This window comes from Capricornis sumatraensis, chromosome 15 (genome assembly GCF_032405125.1).
Source record: "Capricornis sumatraensis isolate serow.1 chromosome 15, serow.2, whole genome shotgun sequence".
NCBI lineage: Eukaryota > Metazoa > Chordata > Mammalia > Artiodactyla > Bovidae > Capricornis > Capricornis sumatraensis.
Genome location: NC_091083.1, coordinates 54,360,480 through 54,382,437, shown reverse-complemented (window position 1 = coordinate 54,382,437; position 21,958 = coordinate 54,360,480). Strand labels below are relative to the sequence as shown.

Here is a 21,958-nt window from a genome sequence, read left to right as displayed (position 1 = left end):
ACAGGTTAGGTGGTCTGGTATTCCCATCTCTTTCAGAATTTTCCACAGTTTATTGTGATCCACACAGTCAAAGGCTTTGGCATAGTCAATAAAGCAGAAATAGATGTTTTTCTGGAACTCTCTTGCTTTTTCCATGATCCAGCGGATGTTGGCAATTTGATCTCTGGTTCCTCTGCCTTTTCTAAAACCAGCTTGTACATCTGGAAGTTCACGGTTCACATATTGCTGAAGCCTGACTTGGAGAATTTTAAGCATTACTTTACTAGCATGTGAGATGAGTGCAATTGTGCGGTAGTTTGAGCATTCTTTGGTATTGCCTTTCTTTGGGATTGGAATGAAAACGGACCTTTTCCAGTCCTGTGGCCACTGCTGAGTTTTCCAAATTTGCTGGCATAGTGAGTGCAGTACTTTCACAGCATCATCTTTCAGTATTTGAAATAGCTCAACTGGAATTCCATCACCTCCACTAGCTTTGTTCGTAGTGATGGTTTCTAAGGCCCACTTGACTTCACATTCCAGGATGTCTGGCTCTAGGTGAGTGATCACACCATTGTGATGATCTTGTTCGTGAAGATCTTTTTTGTACAGTTCTTTTGTGTGTTCTTGCCACCTCTTCTTAATATCTTCTGCTTCTGTTAGGTCCAGACCATTTCTGTCCTTTATTGAGCCCATCTTTGCATGAAATGGTCCCTTGGTATCTCTAATTTTCTTGAAGATATCTCTAGTCTTTCCCATTCTGTTGTTTTCCTCTGTTTCTTTGCATTGATCACTGAAGAAGGCTCTTCTTGCTATTCTTTGGAACTCTGCATTCAGATGCTTATATCTTTCCTTTTCTCCTTTGCTTTTTGTTCTCTTTTTAGGCCAACAAAAATGACAAAAACCTTAGTGATTGATTCTGATATGGAAAGTGAAAATGAAGCTTGTGGTGCTGCAGAAGACTTTACAGGTGTGTCAGGTGTAACTATTGAATGTAATAACCTGAAAAGTGTTAGTGAGACAACAGAACTGATTTTTGGCCAGCCAAAATAAAAATCACCAGCCACAGGCATTAGTTTTGGCAAAAATCCACTAGTCAATAGCAAGTTAACTGACAGCTCTTCAGAGAATAGAAGGGAGCTGGCATTCCAGAGTAATTTTTGCAGCTTGGGGAACAGCAGAAGCTTCAAGTTTGTGGGTACAATAGGGGCATCATAACATGAAGGCTCCAGACTAAAAAAGATAGAGGGCCACCTTTTTTTCTCCACACTCAGAAGTTGGAGGATATGTCCATTCTCTTCAACTTTTTAAAACCTCAACTGCTATAAAAGCAAAACAAGGAATAACACTTACCTTACCTAACCTAATTTTTTTATAGTGTGAGTTCCCTTGCTCCTGAGATAAACTATATGAAGAAACAGACATCTTGGTAATCTTGCCACCTGGAATACATGATTACATTTTTTTTAACATTGACATTATACTCATAAATAAAACAAACATCAAGGGAAAATGGCTTTGGGGGCCACAGCACACTGGGCAGAAGACTAATTTTGTAGTGCTCACAGAGTACATGGTCCCTAAGATGCCCAAGAAGGAAGGGCTTGACATTTTCCAAGGTGCTGACACAATCTGTAAATTTACCTCAAATGTGAGCTAGGGAATGGAGAGTCACATGGGGAAGACAATGTCCTACAATGAAAATGACCCACAGCTTATGTAATTTAGCCAAAATGATTTTCTTTTAAATAGACAATCATTCTTTGACGGTGGTAGTGGACAATAATTATTATACTTTTCCTTGAATAGTTACAAGGATAATCATATATTTGCAAAGGCAGCATTCCCAATTCAGAGGTGTCATTTAATGTTGGAATCTGAAAGCTATGAAAGCAACCTACACATGGCTGATGGGCAGGCCCTTCCATGGCCTTCATGTATCCGTGTTCTCAGCCCATACTGTCCTAGCCTCACTGGCTTATGACTTTCTCCCCTGTGGGAACAGTGCTCTGAGGGAAGGGAAGGAATATACTCTGCTCACTCAGTCTCTAGGGTCCTGAATATTGTCAGTTCCCCATACATGCTTTGGGCTTTTTTTCTTTTTAAACAATTTGTTTACAATGTAAACTTGGGACAAACCTCAGTTGGGTTCTAAGTATTTATAATTTAAAAATAAATTTCAGTAATGTGATTTATAAGAAGATTGATCAGTAATCTCAGAAAGATGAGTGGGTTTAAAATCTCCTCCCACATAAGAAAGGGAGATGGCAAAACTTGTAGCAACAGAGTCACCTCCTCACTGGACCAAAGGGAAAGGAGTGGGCTTGTGGGAAAGTGAGAAGGAAAAGATACTCTTAAAAAAAAAAATTATTTCATTTATTTTTGGCTGTGCTGGGTCTTTGTTGCTGCCCAGGGGCTTTCTCTAGTTGCAGTGAGTGGGGGCTACTCTAGCTGTGGTGTGCAGACTTCTCACTGCTGTGGCTTCTCTTGTAGAGCATGGGCTCTAGGCACTCTGGCTTCAGCAGTTGTGGCACTTGGGCTCAGTAGTGGTGCTGCATGGGCTGAGTTGCCTTGTGGCATGTGGGATCTTCTTGGACCAGGGATCAAACTGTGTCCCCTGCATTGACAGCAGATTCTTTTTTTTTTTTTTAATTAAAAAATATTTATTTTATTATTTGGCTGTACCAGGTCTTAATTGTGACCTGTAGGATCTGGTTCCCTCAAGAGGGACTGAACCCTCTGCTTTGGGAGCATAGAGTCTTAGCCACTGGACCACCACGGAAGTCCCTAAAATTTTTTTTAATGTTAATTTTTAAAATTGAAATATAGTTGATTTACAGTGTTTCAGGTATACAGCAAAGTGACTCAGTTTTTTATATATATGTGTATGTATATGTATATAGATATTAAAGGTGGCGCTAGTGGTAAAGAACTTGTCTGGCAGGCAGATTCTTAACCACTAGACCATCAAGGAAGTCCGGAAAAGATGTTTTTAACTTCCTTTTACACAAGGGGCGACTTCATGGGGTTACCTTCCTAGAGTCTCTTCCTGTGGAAACTAAGGTAGAGCAAGGCCATAGCATGTTTGCTACATGACTCCTCATTCACTCTCTGCCTGACCCAGGAGTTTTCCTGGTCCTTGTGCAGCTAGGATCCTAGCTGCTGAGATGCAGGAAGTAGATTCTCCTTTCCTTTATGCAATATCACCCTAACAGAAAAGGGAATGGACCCAAACGTGCTCAAATTTGGAAGCTACATAAATGTCTGTATCACTGTATTGTAATGTTGTAGATACAGGCCTAAGGTTCTGACTGGCCCACATGGCCACAGAAGGTGGATGGGGCCTTCTCTGGGAGAGTGGCAGGATAGAAAGAGTACAATACAGAAAAAATATTTGAAGAAATAATAGCTAAAAAGCTTGGTGAAAGACAAATCTACATATTTATGAAGCTGAGTAAACTCCAAATAGGAAAAACCCAAAGAAATCCATGTTGAGACAAATCATAATCAAAATGTTGAAAACAAAAGGCAAAGAAAAAAATCTTGAAAGCAGCCTGAGAAAAATGACACATTACTGACAGGAGACCAGTGAGTTGAATGACTACGTTTTTCTCATCAGACACCACAGAGGTCAGAAGGAAGAGGCACAACATTTTAAAAGTGCTGAGGGAAAAGAAATGTCAACCTAGGGATAAAGGTGAAATGAAGATATTCTCAGCTGAAAGCAAAGTAACAGAATTCATAGCCAGCAGATCTGCTCTAAAAGAATTGCTAAACCAGATTCATCAGATAGAAGGAAAATTACATAAGAAGGAAACTTGGAACAACAAACTATTTTTCCCCTCCAGAATTCTTTAAAATATATCTAATGGTTGAAAGTAAAAAATACAACACTGTCTGATGGGATTTTCAATGTATATAGATGCTATATACTTACTGTATTTAGGGGTAAAAGTAAAGATCTATATGGTGGGAAGGTTTCTACACTGCAACTGAAGTGCTAAAAAACTGATTCTAGGTATTTATTTTGTAATCCCTAAGCAACCACTACAAAATTATACAAAAAGATAAAATCATAATATGATTTTATGAATGTTTAAATGACCCAAAAGAAGGTAGGAAAGGGAAACAAAGGAATAAAAAAGAGGGGGAAAAGCAGGTGATAAAAAAGAGTTCACCTAGGTCCAAACATAGCAATAATTGCATTAAACATAAATAGTCTAAGCACATCAATTAAAAGATAGATTGGCAGGGTGGATTAACAAACATAACTATATGCTGTTTATAAAAACACTTTCAAATATAAATAGACATAATGTGTTTACAGATTAGATGACTCAACATAGTAAAGATGCCAATTTCCCCCTAACTGATTTACATATTTAATGCAAATAATAATAAAAAAGCAAGATGTTTGTGTCTGTGTGTGTGTAGTTATAGACAAGTTGCTACTACAATTTACATGAAAGAGCAAAGGAACTAGACCAGCTAAAACAGTTTTGGTAAAAAAAAATAAAGTTGGCGGAATCATATACCTGATTTTAAGACTTGCTATAAAGGTACAATAATTAAAACTGTGGTACTGGTGAAGGGAAATAGGCACAAAAATCAATAGAACAGAATACAGAATACAGAAATAGACTCATAAAAATATGGCCCTTTGATTTTTGATAAAGGTGAAAAAAGATTTAATAGAGAAAGCAACCACTCACCATAACCAGATCTGGGGATACTGTAGTGAACAAATCAAAGACTAAATGCAAATGACAAGGCTCTCGGGCTTTTCTTAAAACTCAGATCTGGCGAAAGCTGGCCTATATTTCCCTGGAGCTGAGTGCTGACAATTTCTTTAACACAAGACCTTGCATTCCCCAGTGTGTCACAGCTTCCAGGGCACCTTTCTGTTTCTCTTGATACCAAAATTCCATTAGATGTAATTTATTATCCCACTTACATGACTGTCCTATTATTTTCTCTCAGAAATCTGTTTCTCTGGATCTATGTCTCTGTTAAAAGATGGAGGAAGAAAAGATAAACAAGGAAGGCTATGGGTTTTAAAAGAAGGTATTTTTTCTTTACAGAAGGGCAATATATTCTCATAATTTTAATATGTACACATCATCTCCTTAGTTTCACATGTTGAGTGTTGCTTGACTCCTAGACTGGTAGAACAATGTAAACAAAAAGTGATATAAATAATTGTAGCTGTAGAGTGGTCTAAGAAGTTGGAGGAGTGGGTGGTGTTTGGGCAGCTGAGTCTGCAGGTCCCAGGAAGGTTCCATTAGGGGAGCAAAAGCCAAGAAGAAGCAATTGTGCAATAGTGGACCCCTCAAGAGCTTCTCACTGTTACTTCAGATAACACAAGGCACCCTTCTGTACACTCTTGTGTGACTCTCATTTATAGTCTTCTGTAACAGATGGGTAATGTCTTAAAAGCAGAGATTAGTTATATTTCTTTGTGTCTCCATGGTTTATTACAATGTCTGATATGTTTTATGTATTCAGTAACTTTTAAAATTACAGTTGACCTTGGAACATAACGCAGGGGGCTATGGGTGCTGACCCTCCATGCACTTGAAAAATCCATGTATAATTTCTAGTTAGCCCTCTGTATCCATGGTTCCTTTGTATCTTTAGTTCATCTGTATCCACAGATTCAAACAACACAAAGAAGTTTGACAAAAAATAGTTTCAACACAAAGAAATGCATCCAAAAAGAACCAAATGAATTGTGAAAAATATATAATCGTCCTCTGAAAACAGCTGTACAGCCAGGATGGGTTTTCTTAGTTACAGTGAAACTGGAATTGATAGGTGCAGCTGGGATAACAATTCTGATACAAAATGATACACCACAATGTACTTATTCAGGATAAAGATTCTAAACTAATGGGTCAAACCAATAAGGAAGACTTCTATTCCTGACAAACATGGTTATTCAATATTGTTAATGTGTGTTAGAATTTGATCTTTTCAATTATGGTCATCAAAATGACCCCAAACGGAAGAGGATCACTTTCTATTACTGTTGTGGGAAAATTTTTAAAGTCAAATACTAACTGATGCTTGAGTTTAATCCATGATTAGTTCTGAAATGCTGTACAGATTCTGTACCAGCTGAGCTACCAGGGAAGCCCAAAGGGCGTGTTGCCTCCCAGATGGGGAACCCTGGTCTCCCGCATCACAGGCGGGGATACTCACCACTATGCAATGAGGATGGTGTACCATATCAACTCTTTGATAAAATATATGCAGAAAGAGCAAAGAAGCAGTGTGTGTGTGAGTTGCTCAGTTGTGTCCAACTCTGCGACTCCATGGACTGTAGCCTGCCAGGCTCCTCTGTCCATGGAATTCTCCAGGCAAGAACACTGGAATGGGTTGCCATTCCCTTCTCCAGGGGATCTGCCTGATCCAGGAAATGAATCCAGGTCTCTTGCATTGCAGGCAGATTCCTTTTTACCGTCTGAGACACCAGGGAAGCCCAAAAAAGCAGCAGATGACTTCAAAGTGTTCAACAATAATATAAATCATTATTTTTATTATTATTCAAATACTTTAAGAAATTAACTCTCTTTGAAGAGATTGGCAATGTAGCTTCACCACAGTTAGGTTATATAAAACATAAGTATTATAATGTGAAGCTTTTCAAGTCCTTACTTTAAACACCAATTAAAAAACTCAGGGTGGAAGAGATAGGGCTCTAAAAATAAAAATTCTGAACATTTATAATCAGAGGCAACACAGGAATAAAATAAACAAGAATTATTATAGATTATTTGTCTTAAGGTGTACAGCAGGACACACACACACTTTTGCATTTAATTTAGAAAGCATAACAACATAGTGAATATCCCAACCCCACAACCTCATCACTAGGTAACTGCAAGAGTTCTTATCTCTCCTTGTATGTTCTTCCCCATTCTATCTTTCCATCTCACCTCACCAAATCCTCACTGTCATGAAGCAATCACTGCCTTTTTTGTGGCATTGGTAAGAAAAAACTGGGAACATTTTTAAGAGTGAAATTAATGCAAGTCACCTTGAGTAGGAAAAACTTGTTTAGATCTGTCTCCTACTCACATAGTATGGACAGAAAGCAGCATTCCTGCTGCTATGAAATCTTATGTTGGCAACAACCCCATTAAAAATGAGTTATTTTACTCTCTTGTAAGTCTTTACAAAATGGATTTTTATGTGACCTCACCCTGAAATATTATATTAAGCTGATCAAAATAAGCCTATTTTTTTCCCCAGCTTCTGAAAATAAAGATGTTTCAGCATACCACAGCATACCATTTCTATTAGAATATACTCAGTGGTGGTGTGTGTGCTCAGTTGTGTCTGACTCTTTGCAACCCCATGGACTGTAGCCCACCAGGCTCCTCAGTCCATGGAATTTTCCAGGTAAGAATACTGGAGTGGGTTGCTATTTCCTACTCCAGGTGCTCTTCTGACCTAGGGATCAAACATGAGTCTTCCATGTCTACTGTATTAGCAGGCGGATTCTTTACTACTGAGCCACCTGGGAAGCCCCCAGATATACTCAAGAACAGATTAAAACACTTATAGGCAACTTACCTCATGCAAATTCAGTTCTTTTACTTTTTCTTTTAATATAACCTGTAAGACAAAAATGTATGCTTTTATGCCTGTTTATATCTGTAATTTAAAATATGTCTCATTTTACTCACAAATATTTTTCTTTTATATTCTTGTGTATATAGCTCATATCACCTCATTTTCAGTAATGGGAAGAATCTCTTTTACAGTTTGAGACAGAACATTTCAGCAATATTCTTTTAACTTGAGCAATGGTGAAATATTCTTACAGGCAATTTTAAAATCTCTTTGAGAACAGATTAAATTCTGGGAGACAACATTAATACACACCAATCTGGAGTAATTGCTAATATGGGGGGAAAGTAAATGAGATTGCTTATCTCATGATTTGGTAAAACAGTTTTGACTCATGGGACTGACTGGTAATTTGTAAAAGAATGAAAGGTAAGGTCAACCTTAATTTTTGAAGCTTTGCTTATTATTACACATCACTATCCTCAGAAAACTTTAGCTCTATCTAGAGTTATATAAATGGGCTTGAAATTCATCCAGGTGTTGTCCCTAACCTAACTTTATGGAGACTGCATGCATGCATGCGTGCTCAATTGTGTCCAACTCTTTGCCACCCCATGGACAGCAGCCCAACAGGTTCCTTGGTCCATGGGAATATTGGAGTGAGTTGCCATTTCCTCCTCCAGGGCATCTTCCCAACCCAGGGATCAAATCCCTGTCTCCTGCATTGGTCAGTAGATTCTTTACCACTGAGTCACCTGAGAAGCCCAAAGGAAACCATAAACAAAATGAAAAGATAACCTACAGACTGGGAGAAAATGTGTGTCACAACTGACATTTCAGTCACAAATGATGTGACTGAAAAGGGCTTAATTTCCAAAATATATAAACAACTCATACAACTCAGTAATAAAAAACAATCCAATTGAAAAATGGACAGAAGACCTAAACAGACATTTTTCCAAAGAAGACATACAGATGGCCAACAGTCATGTGAAAAGATGCTCAACATTACTAATTATCAGAGAAATGCAAATCAAAACTACAATGAGTGCCACCTCACACCAGTCAGAAAGGCCAGCATTAAGAAATCTACAAATAACAAATGCTGGAGAGGGTGTGGAAAAAAAGGGAATTCTTCTATGCTGTTGGTGGGAATGTAAGTTGGTGCAGTCACTAACTGTGGAAAACCGTATAAAGGTTTCTCAAAAAACAATTTGAGACAAAATTGAGACAAACAGATTCATTCCATTAGAAAACTAAGACATTTATCTCTGTAAATGAATCCTATGGGACCCATGGAGAAGAGTGGGGTTACCTATGAATATCAGTGTGGACATCTAAGGAACTCACCAATGAGCTCAGATTTCAAAGCAACACAGACAAAAGATGGACAAAAAGATATGTAATTCTAAAATGATGACATGGTTCTGTAACATCAGTATCAGCAAGAGTAAAGACCCAAATAAACTGAAGTTTGTGCCCTCCCTTCTTCCCCCCTCCCAAACTACTAAGAATGACAAAAATAATTTCAACATGGAAGAAAAAAAAAATTTTTACGGGCCTTCAAGAAAAGCTAGATTTATTACCTTAAAGAACAAATAGCCAAAGGGACAGTACTAAGGGCAAGGAATTAACAACAATGACAGAAGTATCTGGACTTCTCAGTGGTATGATGTGAATTAATATTTAAAGTAAAAGGGGAGGAGATGAGATCAGTATAATACAACTGGTTACCTCCAAGGAACTAGTATGTCTTTTAACAAGGAGGAAGGTAAAAAATTCATTTACTGGATCTCTGAACTCCATTAGAATAATAGTAACTTTAGGATTTTAAGCTACAACATTTCCCTTTAGCAAAATGTTTGCCAGAGTTCCCTGTTAAATTGTATTATTTTATCATTTGAACTCTCAATAACTTCAAGTAATACTTAAGAATACTTAAAGTGAAGTGTATTGTACTGCAAACTGACAAGCAAAATGCTAAAATGAACACAAGCAAATCCAGTTTCAGTTCAAAATATGCGTGGAAATCTGAGCCCTCATTATTTGGTGAAAAACAAGATCAAAGCTAGTCTTAAGTAAATCTCTCTCACCTGTTTGTAGGCATAAAATTCTTTGTGTGCTTGATGTCTTAGCCTAAAAGACAGAAATGAGCAATACAATATTGAGATTTCCATATGACTTTGAAAAAAATTTTAAACTTCCTATTTTTGGTACTAATTTGTATCATTTATGGTTTAAAATCTAGAATCTTTATTCTAGAATACACTCAAATGACATACCCACTACTATGTTATGAGAAAGAGACCAGTGAACCATAAAACATTATCCAAACATATAAGATCAAGTACAATCTCATTAAAACAAAATCTAAAATATTTTAATGAAGCCTCAATTCTTTTTCTATTTATAATATTTAATATATCACATTTTTCTTAATTAAAAATTGAAGTATAATATACATCTAATAATGAACAAAAGACTCAAGAATACACATATTAAAAAAATAATTATACACACTAGTTTATCACCCAGATCAGTACATAGAACATTTCCAGCATCCCTGAATGACTCTTCCCAATCAACATTCACCCCTAAAACTCCTAATTTTTATCACTGTAGATTAACTATGATTGTTTTTGACCTTCACATAAATGGATCATTTGGTGTATACTTTTCTGTGTTGACTTCTGTCAGTCAACAATTACTTGAGAAATGCATCCATGTTGCTGCAGTAATTGTTACTTTTGACTGACACAGTGTTCCATTTTATGAATAAATATGAAACTATCCATTTCACTGTTGACAAATATTTAGGTTACTTTCAGTTTGGGGCTATTACAAATAAAGCTGCTATACAAATTCTTCTGCATGTCTTTTAGTGGACACATAGACTCATTTCTGTTGAGTGTATACCTAGGAGTAGAACTGCTGCTCCAAAGTGCTTGTACAAATTTTACTCCTATGGGTAGGTAGTATACATGAAAGTTCTAGTTGTTCCACATGTTTGCCACACCTTGGTAAGGTCAGTTTAAAACTTTTTGGCCAATCTTCCAGGAGGGAATGGCAAGACATACTTAAAGTGATGAAAGAAAATAACCTACAGCCCAGATTACTGTACCCAGCAAGGATCTCATTCAAATACGAAGGAGAAATCAAAAGCTTTACAGACAAGCAAAAGCTGAGAGAATTCAGCACCACCAAACCAGCTCTCCAACAAATTCTAAAGGATATTCTCTAGATAGGAAACACAAAAAGGGTGTATAAACCCGAACCCAAAACAATAAAGTAAATGGTAACAGGATCATACTTATCAATAATTACCTTAAACGTAAATGAGTTGAATGCCCCAACCAAAAGGCAAAGACTGGCCGAATGGATACAAAAACAAGACCCCTCTATATGCTGCTTACAAGAGACCCACCTCAAAACAAGGGACACATACAGACTGAAAGTGAAGGGCTGGAAAAAGATATTCCACGCAAATAGAGACCAAAAGAAAGCAGGAGTGGCAATACTCATATCTGATAAAATAGACTTTAAAACAAACGCTGTGAAAAGAGACAAAGAAGGCCACTCCATAATGATCAAAGGATCAATCCAAGAAGAAGATATAACAATTATAAATATATATGCACCCAATATAGGAGCACCGCAATATGTAAGACAAATGCTAACAAGTATGAAAGGGGAAATTAACAATAACACAATAATAGCGGGAGACTTTAATACCCCACTCACACCTATGGACAGATCAACTAAACAGAAAATTAACAAAGAAACGCAAACTTTAAATGATACATTAGACCAGTTAGACCTAATTGATATCTATAGGACATTTCACCCCAAAACAATGAATTTCACCTTTTTCTCAAGTGCTCATGGAAACTTCTCCAGGATAGATCACATCCTGGGCCATAAATCTAACCTTGATAAATTAAAAAAAATCGAAATCATTCCAAGCATCTTTTCTGACAACAGTGCATTAAGATTAGATCTCAATTACAGGAGAAAAACTATTAAAAATTCCAACATATGGAGGTTGAACAACACACTTCTGAATAACCAACAAATCACAGAAGAAATCAAAAAAGAAATCAAAATATGCATAGAAACTAATGAAAATGAAAACACAACAACCCAAAACCTGTGGGACACTATAAAAGCAGTGCTAAGAGGAAAGTTCATAGCAATATAGGCATACCTCAAAAAACAAGAAAAAAGTCAAATAAATAACCTAACTCTACACCTAAAGCAACTAGAAAAGGAAGAATTAGAGAACCCCAGAGTTAGTAGAAGGAAAGAAATCTTAAAAATTAGGGCAGAAATAAATGCAAAAGAAACAAAAGAGACCATAGCAAAAATCAACAAAGCCAAAAGCTGGTTCTTTGAAAGAATAAATAAAGTTGACAAACCATCAGCCAGACTCATCAAGAAGCAAAGAGAGAAAAATCCAATCAATAAAATTAGAAATGAAAATGGAGAGATCACAACAGACAACACAGAAATACAAAGGATCATAAGAGACTACTATCAGCAATTATATGCCAATAAAATGGACAACGTGGAAGAAATGGACAAATTCTTAGAAAAGTACAATTTTCCAAAACTGAACCAGGAAGAAATAGAAAATCTTAACAGACCCATCACAAGCACGGAAATTGAAACTGTAATCAGAAATCTTCCAGCAAACAAAAGCCCAGGTCCAGACGGCTTCACAGCTGAATTCTACCAAAAATTTCGAGAAGAGCTAACACCTATCCTACTCAAACTCTTCCAGAAAATTGCAGAGGAAGGTAAACTTCTAAACTCATTCTATGAGGCCGCCATCACCCTAATACCAAGACCTGACAAAGATACTACAAAAAAAGAAAACTACAGACCAATATCACTGATGAACATAGATGCAAAAATCCTCAAAAAAATCTAGCAATCAGAATCCAACAACACATTAAAAAGATCATACACCATGACCAAGTGGGCTTTATCCCAGGGATGCAAGGATTCTTCAATATCCGCAAATCAATCAATGTAATTCACCACATTAACAAATTAAAAAATAAAAGCCATATGATTATCTCAATAGATGCAGAGAAGGCCTTTGACAAAATTCAACATCCATTTATGATAAAAACTCTTCAGAAAGCAGGAATAGAAGGAACATACCTCAACATAATAAAAGCTATATATGACAAACCCACAGCAAACATTATCCTCAATGGTGAAAAACTGAAAGCATTTCCCCTAAAGTCAGGAACAAGACAAGGGTGCCCACTTTCACTGCTACTATTCAACATAGTTCTGGAAGTTTTGGCCACAGCAATCAGAGCAGAAAAAGAAATAAAAGGAATCCAAATTGGAAAAGAAGAAGTAAAACTCTCACTGTTTGCAGATGACATGATCCTCTACATAGAAAACCCTAAAGACTCCACCAGAAAATTACTAGAGCTAATCAATGAATATAGTAAAGTTGCAGGATATAAAATCAACACACAGAAATCCCTTGCATTCCTATACGCTGAAAATGAGAAAGTAGAAAAAGAAATTAAGGAAACAATTTCATTCACCATTGCAATGAAAAGAATAAGATACTTAGGAATATATCTACCTAAAGAAACTAAAGACCTATATATACAAAACTATAAAACACTGATGAAAGAAATCAAAGAGGACACTAATAGATGGAGAAATATACCATGTTCATGGATCGGAAGAATCAATATAGTGAAAATGAATATACTACCCAAAGCAATTTACAAATTCAATGCAATCCCTATCAAGCTACCAGTGATATTTTTCACAGAACTAGAACAAATAATTTCAAGATTTGTATGGAAATACAAAACACCTCGAATAGCCAAAGCAATCTTGAGAAAGAAGAATGGAACTGGAGGAATCAACTTGCCTGACTTCAGGCTCTACTACAAAGCCACAGTCATCAAGACAGTATGGTACTGGCACAAAGACAGAAATATAGATCAATGGAACAAAATAGAAAGCCCAGAGATAAATCCACACACATATGGACACCTTATCTTTGACAAAGGAGGCAAGAATATACAATGGAGTAAAGACAATCTCTTTAACGAGTGGTGCTGGGAAAACTGGTCAACCACTTGTAAAAGAATGAAACTAGATCACTTTCTAACACCGCACACAAAAATAAACTCAAAGTGGATTAAAGATCTAAATGTAAGACCAGAAACTATAAAACTCCTAGAGGAGAACATAGGCAAAACACTTTCTGACATACATCACAACAGGATCCTCTATGATGCACCTCCCAGAATTCTGGAAATAAAAGCAAAAATAAACAAATGGGATCTAATTAAAATTAAAAGCTTCTACACAACAAAGGAAAATATAAGCAAGGTGAAAAGACAGCCTTCTGAATGGGAGAAAATAATAGCAAATGAAGCAACTGACAAACAACTCATCTCAAAAATATACAAGCAACTTATGCAGCTCAATTCCAGAAAAATAAACGACCCAATCAAAAAATGGGCCAACGAACTAAATAGACATTTCTCCAAAGAAGACATATGGATGGCTAACAAACACATGAAAAGATGCTCAACATCACTCATTATCAGAGAACTGCAAATCAAGACCACAATGAGATACCACTTCACACCAGTCAGAATGGCTGCGATCCAAAAATCTGCAAGCAATAAATGCTGGAGAGGGTGTGGAGAAAAGGGAACCCTCTTACACTGTTGGTGGGAATGCAAACTAGTACAGCCACTATGGAGAACAGTGTGGAGATTCCTTAAAAAACTACAAATAGAACTGCCTTATGACCCAGCAGTCCCACTGCTGGTCATACACACTGAGGAAATCAGAATTGAAAGAGACACGTGTACCCCAATGTTCATCGCAGCACTGTTTATAATAGCCAGGACATGGAAACAACCTAGATGTCCATCAGCAGATGAATGGATAAGAAAGCTGTGGTACATATACACAATGGAGTATTACTCAGCCATTAAAAAAATACATTTGAATCAGTTCTAATGAGATGGATGAAACTGGAGCCGATTATACAGAGTGAAGTAAGCCAGAAAGAAAAACACCAATACAGTATACTAACACATATATATGGAATTTAGAAAGATGGCAATGATGACCCTGTATGCAAGACAGCAAAAAAGACACAGATGTGTATAGCGGACTTTTGGACTCAGAGGGAGAGGCAGAGGGTTGGATGATTTGGGAGAATGGCATTGAAACATGTATACTATCATGTAAAAATCGAATCGCCAGTCTATGTCCGATGCAGGATACAGCATGCTTGGGGCTGGTGCACGGGGATGACCCAGAGAGATGTTATGGGGAGGGAGGTGGGAGGGGGGTTCACGTTTGGGAACGCATGTACACCCATGGTGCATTCATGTCAATGTATGGCGAAACAAATACAGTATTGTAAAGTAAAATAAAGTAAAAATAAAAAAAAAAAAAGAGTCTAGAGACAAAGGTACTTGTGAAACCACTTAAGGGAATAAACAGTTTTAAACATTTTCAGAGCTCACACTGATGTATCATTAATAAAAGTTAATTACCTATCATTCTGATACATTCACACAGAGATCTATATTTGGCAAAACACCCTGGCAACATTTTGTTAGCCTAGCATATTTACTGTGCCCGTCTGCAAGTAATAAAAATGGCATTTCTGAAAAACTATCCCATACTTCAAACTATTCACTGCCCCCACCCCCCGAGCACAGGAGATTTCCCTGTAAATCTTGAGAAAAATTTCTCCCTTGTAAAAAAAAAAATAAATAAAAATAAAACTTTTGGGCCAATCTGGTGAGTGTTCAGTGGTATCTCATTTTGGTTTTCTTTTTCTTTTTTTTTGATGTAGACTTTTTAATATATATATATATATATAAATTATTATTATCATTATTATTTTGGCCATGCGGCATGTGAGATCTTAGTTCCCTGACCAGGGATTGAACCAGCATTCCCCTGCAGTGGAAGCGGGGAGTCTTAACCACTAGACTGCCAGGAAAGTCCCTGATGTGAACTTTTTGAAAAAAATCTTAATTGAATTTGTTAGAATATTGCTTCTGTTTTATGTTTTGGTTTTTTGGCTACAAGGCATGTGGGATCTTAGCTCCCTGACCAGGGACTGAACTCACATCCCCTGCATTAGAAGGTGAAGTCCTAACCACTGGCCTGCCAGAGAAGTACCCTCTCATTTTGGTTTTAATTTTGCATTTCCCAAATGACGTTTAGGACCCTTTCATATGCCTGTTGCCTGATTGGATACTTCTTTTTGAGGCAGGGCAGTGAAGCAGAAAAGGATAGCTTTATTGTTTTGTCAGGCAGAGGGAGACAGGATAGGTTTCTGCCTTGAAAAACTATGTGTCTCAACCCCAGAGAACTTGATGAGGGTTTTTATAAGGGCTCAAAGGTGGTATTGAACAAGATTAGGGTGTGAGCAGGGCTTGCACTTCTGTAATCTCAATAATCCTGCAATGTAGGAGACCTGGGTTTGATTCCTGGGTCGGGAAGATCTGCTGGAGAAGGGATAGGCTACCCACTCTAGTATTCTTGGGCTTTCCTGGTGGCTCAGCTGGTAAAGAATCCACCTGCAATGGGGAGACCTGGGTTCTGTCCCTGGGTTGGGAAGATCCCCTGGAGAAGGGAACGGCTACCCACTCCAGTATTCTGGCCTGGAGAATTCCATGGACTGTATAGTCCATGGGGTTGCAGAGTCAGACATGAGAGACTTTCACTTAATCTCATCTCAGGTGATGGGTCTCCTAATCCTGATGGGCTTCTCTGGTCCCTTTAATCTTGCCTCACTGGTTTCTCCGCTGCTGCTCCTCCTTTGATTAGCATCTGTTTTAATCCACCCTTTGGAACTCAGGGAAGGTCATGGGAGACTGAAGTCTTGCCTACAAGAAACAGGAGACAGGGAGGGGACATATGTATACCTATGGCTGATTCATGTTGATGTTTGACAGACAACAAAATTCTGTAAAGCAGTTATCCTTCAACCAAAAAATAAATAAATTAAATAAAAAGAAATGGGAGACAGAAAGGCCTCCATCCTTGGGAGCCCCATAGGGCCCTGCCTGGTTTCAAGATCACATCTCGTCTCTGGATGTAATGAAGCTCTGCTTCATTACAATGAGACTTTAAAGTTTCATTGCAGAAAGACTTTAGTGAGAGAAAGTAATCGGTAAGTAGTGGGTTTATTTAGAGAGAAACACACTCCACAGATAGAGTGTGGGCCAACTCAGAAGGTGAGAGCTGCCTGGATATATTCTTTTATGAAATGCCTATTCAAGTATTTTGTCCATTTAAGAAAATGAGTTGACTGTCTTTTCCTTATTGATTTGTAGAAGTTCTTTAAATATTTTAGATGCAAGTCCTTTGTTGGGTACTGCAATTATTTTCTCCTACTCTATGGCTTTTTTCATTCTCTTAATGTTATCTTTTGATGAACAACAGCTTTTAATTTAATAAGCCCAGTTGGGTTTCCCAGGTGGCTCAGTGATAAAGAATCTGCCTGCTGATGGAGGAGACTCAGGTTCGATTCCTGAGTCAGGAAGATCCCCTGGAGGAGGAAATAGCAACCCACTCCAGTGTTCTTGCCTGGATAATGCCATGGACAGAGGAGCCTGGCAGGCTACAATCCATGGGGTTGCAAAGAGTTGGACAATGACTGAGCACCCATGCACCAGTTCATGAACTCTTCCCTGTTTATAAACTCTTTGCAATGACATTGGTTCTTTTTGTGTGCAGTTAAGGAAATCTTGTTCAACCTCCAGATCATGAAGATAATCTCGTGTGTGTACTGTGAAAATAATTTTTTTTACCTATCACATTTAGGTTTATGATCCATCTGAAATTTGTATGTATGACATGAGGTAGAGGTCAAGATTCTTTTTACCCAGATGCAGATTTTCATTTGACTCATTTATTGAAAAGATCCTTCCCCACTGTGTTGCCATGATGTATCTGCTGTTTAAGTCAGACTAGAATGTGGTTCTGTTTCTAGAGTTTCTGTTCTGTCCCATTGGTTTATTTGTCAATTCTTGTGTACTAGATTGAACAGAGACCCCTCAAAATTAATATAAAACTACTTCAGAATGTAACCTTAACTGGAAATATAATTTTTGCAGACTATATTAGTTAAAATGAGGTCATATTATGATGAAGGTGGACCATAAACCCAATATGACTGTTGTTCTTAGAGGAAGATGAGAGGACATACAGAGGCACAGGGAAGAAGGCCAGGTGAAGACAAAGGCAGAAACAGAAGTGATGCCCCTCCAGTCAAAAAACATCAAGGATTGCTGATAACCACTAGGAACTAGGAAGAGGCAAGGAAAGATCCTCCCCAGGTAGCCTTCAGAGATAGCATGGCCCTGCCAACACCTTAATTTTGAACTCCTAGCCTTTAGAACTATAAGAGATTAATACATTTCTATTGTTTTAAGCCATCTAGCTTGTGGTTCTTTGTTACAGAAACCCTGGGAAACTAATGCACCTTGTGTCACTACCATGCCAGTTTAAAAAAAAAATTTTTTTTGGACTTACAGGAAAGCTGCAAAAAATGTCATAGTTCGCATATACTTCTCTCCCTAGTTTTCCAATATTCACATCTTACACAACTGCAGTACAATGATCAAAAGCAGGAAATTAACACTGATATTTTGATATTAATACTCATACAGTATTAACTAAGGAGAAGGCAATGGCACCCCACTCCAGTACTGTTGCCTGGAAAATCCCATGGGCAGAGGAGCCTGGTAGGCTGCGGTCCATGGGGTCGCAAAGAGTCGGACACGACTGGGCGACTTCACTTTCACTTTTCACTTTCATGCATTGGAGAAGGAAATGGCAACCCACTCCAGTCTTGCCTGGAGAATCCCAGGGACGGGGGAGCCTGGTGGGCTGCCATCTATGGGATCGCACAGAGTTGGACATGACTGAAGTGACTTAGCAGTAGCAGTATTAACCAAACAGATTTCATTTGAATTTCACCAGTTTTTTCACTAATATTTTTTTCCTATCTTGTGATCCAATTCAGGATCCCAGCTTGCCTCTAGTTACATCTCTTTAGCTTTTACTAATCTGTGACAGTTCCTTAGTTTTTCCTTGTTTTTCAGGATTCTGATGTATCAAACATGATCACTTGGTTATGGCAGTGTCTACTGGGTCTCCCCATCGTAAAGTTAATATTTTCCCCTTTGCAACTGATCGACACCAGTTGCAAATATCAGTATCAGTTGGGGGAGAGATGTTGAAATTATGAAAATTAATTTTTTCTCAAGCTTGTGCCCACTGATTTTAGCATTAAGACATCTTGCTTGCAACAATTCTGTATTGTTTGCCTAGTGGTGGTTTCATGGTTTCCTAATTCCTTGTCCATTAACTGGGATTATTCTGTAAGGAAAAGATGCCCTTTCTCCCTCATTTGTTTATATCAGCATGGACTCATGGATTTTATTTTGCTTTACAATACTGTATTAGTTTTGCCATAGATTGACATGGATCCACCATGGGTATAGATGAGTTCCCAATCCTGAACCCCCCTCCCACCTCTCACCTCCCACCCCATATCATCTCTTTGGATCATCCCCGTGCACCAGTCCCAAACATCCTGTATCGAACACAGACTGGTGATTCGTTTCTTACATGATAGTATACATGTTTCAATGCCATTCTCCCAAATCAACCCACCCTCTCCCTCTCCCACAGAGTCCAAAAGACTGTTCTATACATCTGTGTCTCTTTTGCTGTCTTGCATATAGGGTTATCATTACCATCTTTCTAAATTCCATATATATGTGTTAGTATACTGTATTGGTGTTTTTCTTTCTGGCTTACTTCACTCTGTATAATCGGCTCCAGTTTCATCCACCTCATTAGAACTGATTCAAATATATTCTTTTTAACGGCTGAGTAATACTCCATTGTGTATATGTACCACAGCTTTCTTATCCATTCATCTGCTGATGGACATCTAGGTTGTTTCCATGTCCTGGCTATTATAAACAGTGCTGTGATGAACACCGGGGTACACGTGTCTCTTTCAATTCTGGTTTCCTCAGTATGTATGCCCAGCAGTGGGATTGCTGGGTCATAAGGCAGTTCTATTTGCAATTTTTTAAGGAATCTCCACACTGTTCTCCATAGTGGCTGTACTAGTTTGCATTCCCACCAACAGTGTAAGAGGGTTCCCTTTTCTCCACACCCTCTCCAGCATTTATTGCTTGTAGACTTTTGGATCGCAGCCATTCTGACTGGTGTGAAACGGTACCTCATTGTGGTCTTGATTTGCAGTTCTCTGATAATGAGTGATGTTGAGCATCTTTTCATGTGTTTGTTAGCCATCCATATGTCTTCTTTGGAGAAATGTCTATTTAGTTCGTTGGCCCATTTTTTGATTGGGTCGTTTATTTTTCTGGAATTGAGCTGCATAAGTTGCTTGTATATTTTTGAGATGAGTTGTTTGTCAGTTGCTTCATTTGCTATTATTTTCTCCCATTCAGAAGGCTGTCTTTTCACCTTGCTTATAGTTTCCTTTGTTGTGCAGAAGCTTTTAATTTTAATTAGATCCCATTTGTTTATTTTTGCTTTTATTTCCAGTATTCTGGGAGATGGATCATAGAGGATCCTGTTGTGATGTATGTCAGAGAGTGTTTTGCCTATGTTCTCCTCTAGGAGTTTTATAGTTTCTGGTCTTATGTTTAGATCTTTAATCCACTTTGAGTTTATTTTTGTGTGCGGTGTTAGAAAGTGATCTAGTTTCATTCTTTTACAAGTGGTTGACCAGTTTTCCCAGCACCACTTGTTAAAGAGATTGTCTTTAATCAGTACTGGACCTTTGTAACAAATTTTGGAGTCTGGTAGTGTAAGTCCTCAACCTTTGTTCTTCTTAACTATTTTGGTTATTTTTGGGCCTTTGCATTTTCATATATATTTCATGAGCTCATCAATTTCCACAAAAAGCTGTTGGGATTTTGACTGTGATTGTGTTTAATTTTTAGATTAACTGGGGAGAAGAACTGACATCTTTGTAAGATTGAATTTCCAACCTATGAATATAGCATACTCTATTTATTAAGTCTTCTTTCTCTGTATACATTTCTATGTATAACACTTACATATCCTTCACTAAATTTATTCCTAGGTATTTGATAATTTTTGATTTACTGTAAATGGTATTTAAAATTTTTTAAATTCTAATTCTTTGTTGCTACTACATAGAAAAAAATTCAATTTTTGTACATTGATCCTGTATCTAGTGACTTGCAAAGTTCACTTATTAATTCTTAACAGCTTATCTGCAGAAGTTTTTGGATTTTAAAATATACAGTTATTTTGTCTGCAAGCAGTAACAGTTTAACCTTCACAGATTTTGTTCTTTATTCTTTATTTTACTTTTTTCCCTCTGCACTGGCTAGGACCTTGAGTACAATATTAAATAAAAGTGGTGACAGTGAATGTCCTTATCAATAGTTAACTATTAATACAATGTTTTCTCTAAATTTTTTGTAGATATCTTTATTCAAATAAACAAAGTTCCCTGTATCCTAGTTTTAGATTAAAAAAAAATCATGAATAGGTATTAATTTTTGTCAAGTACTTTTTTTTCCCATCATACTTTTCCTTTTTACTATTAATGTGGTACACTGTATTGATTGATTTTCAGATGTTAAAACAACCTTCATTCCTGGAACAAAACTCCATTTGGTTGTGATGTACCACCAGTTTGCACACCCTTGAATCTGATTTACTAATATTTTGTTCATGAGAGAGATTAGTTTATAATTTTCATTCTTATAATGTCCCTGTCAGGCTTTGGAATCAAAATTAATGGCCTCATTATTTGAGTTAAGAAATATTTCTTCTACTTCTGTTCTCTGGAAAAGTCATAGAAGAGTAGTATTTTTTCCTTAAATGGAGAAATTCACTGGTGAAGCTACCTGGCTTGCAGTTTCTTTGTGGGAATGCTTTTCTTATTAGATATATAGTTATTAATACTTTCTATTTCTTCTTGACTCATTTAAAAATACTATCATTCTTTTACTTGTATTCATATAACACACAATTAACCATCCTAAAGTATATAATCCAGTAGTACTTAGTATAGTCACAACATTGTGAAACCACTCAGTTCAGTTCAGTTCAGTTCAGTCACTCAGTCATGTCCGACTCTTTGCGACCCCATGAATTGCAGCACGCCAGGCCTCTCTGTCCATCACCAACTCCCAGAGTTCACTCAAACTCTCGTCCATCGAGTCGGTGATGCCATCCAGCCATCTCATCCTCTGTCGTCCCCTTCTCCTCCTGCCCCCAATCCCTCTCAGCATCAGAGTCTTTTCCAATGAGTCAACTCTTTGCATGAGGTGGCCAAAGTACTGGAGTTTCAGCTTCAGCA

General features: G+C 37.5%; 1 protein-coding gene across 1 annotated transcript in view; it reads right to left on the bottom strand.

Annotated features, from left to right (window-relative positions):
- Window positions 1-21,958, bottom strand: part of RNF24 (ring finger protein 24) — a 108,851-nt gene that overhangs the window by 15,068 nt on the left and 71,825 nt on the right. Inside the window, exons 3-4 of the mRNA XM_068987600.1 lie at window positions 9,645-9,687; window positions 7,555-7,596 (exon numbers count right to left, since the gene is read on the bottom strand). Of these exons, the coding sequence (XP_068843701.1) occupies window positions 7,555-7,596; window positions 9,645-9,687 (85 nt within the window). The remainder of the gene's footprint in view (window positions 1-7,554; window positions 7,597-9,644; window positions 9,688-21,958) is intronic.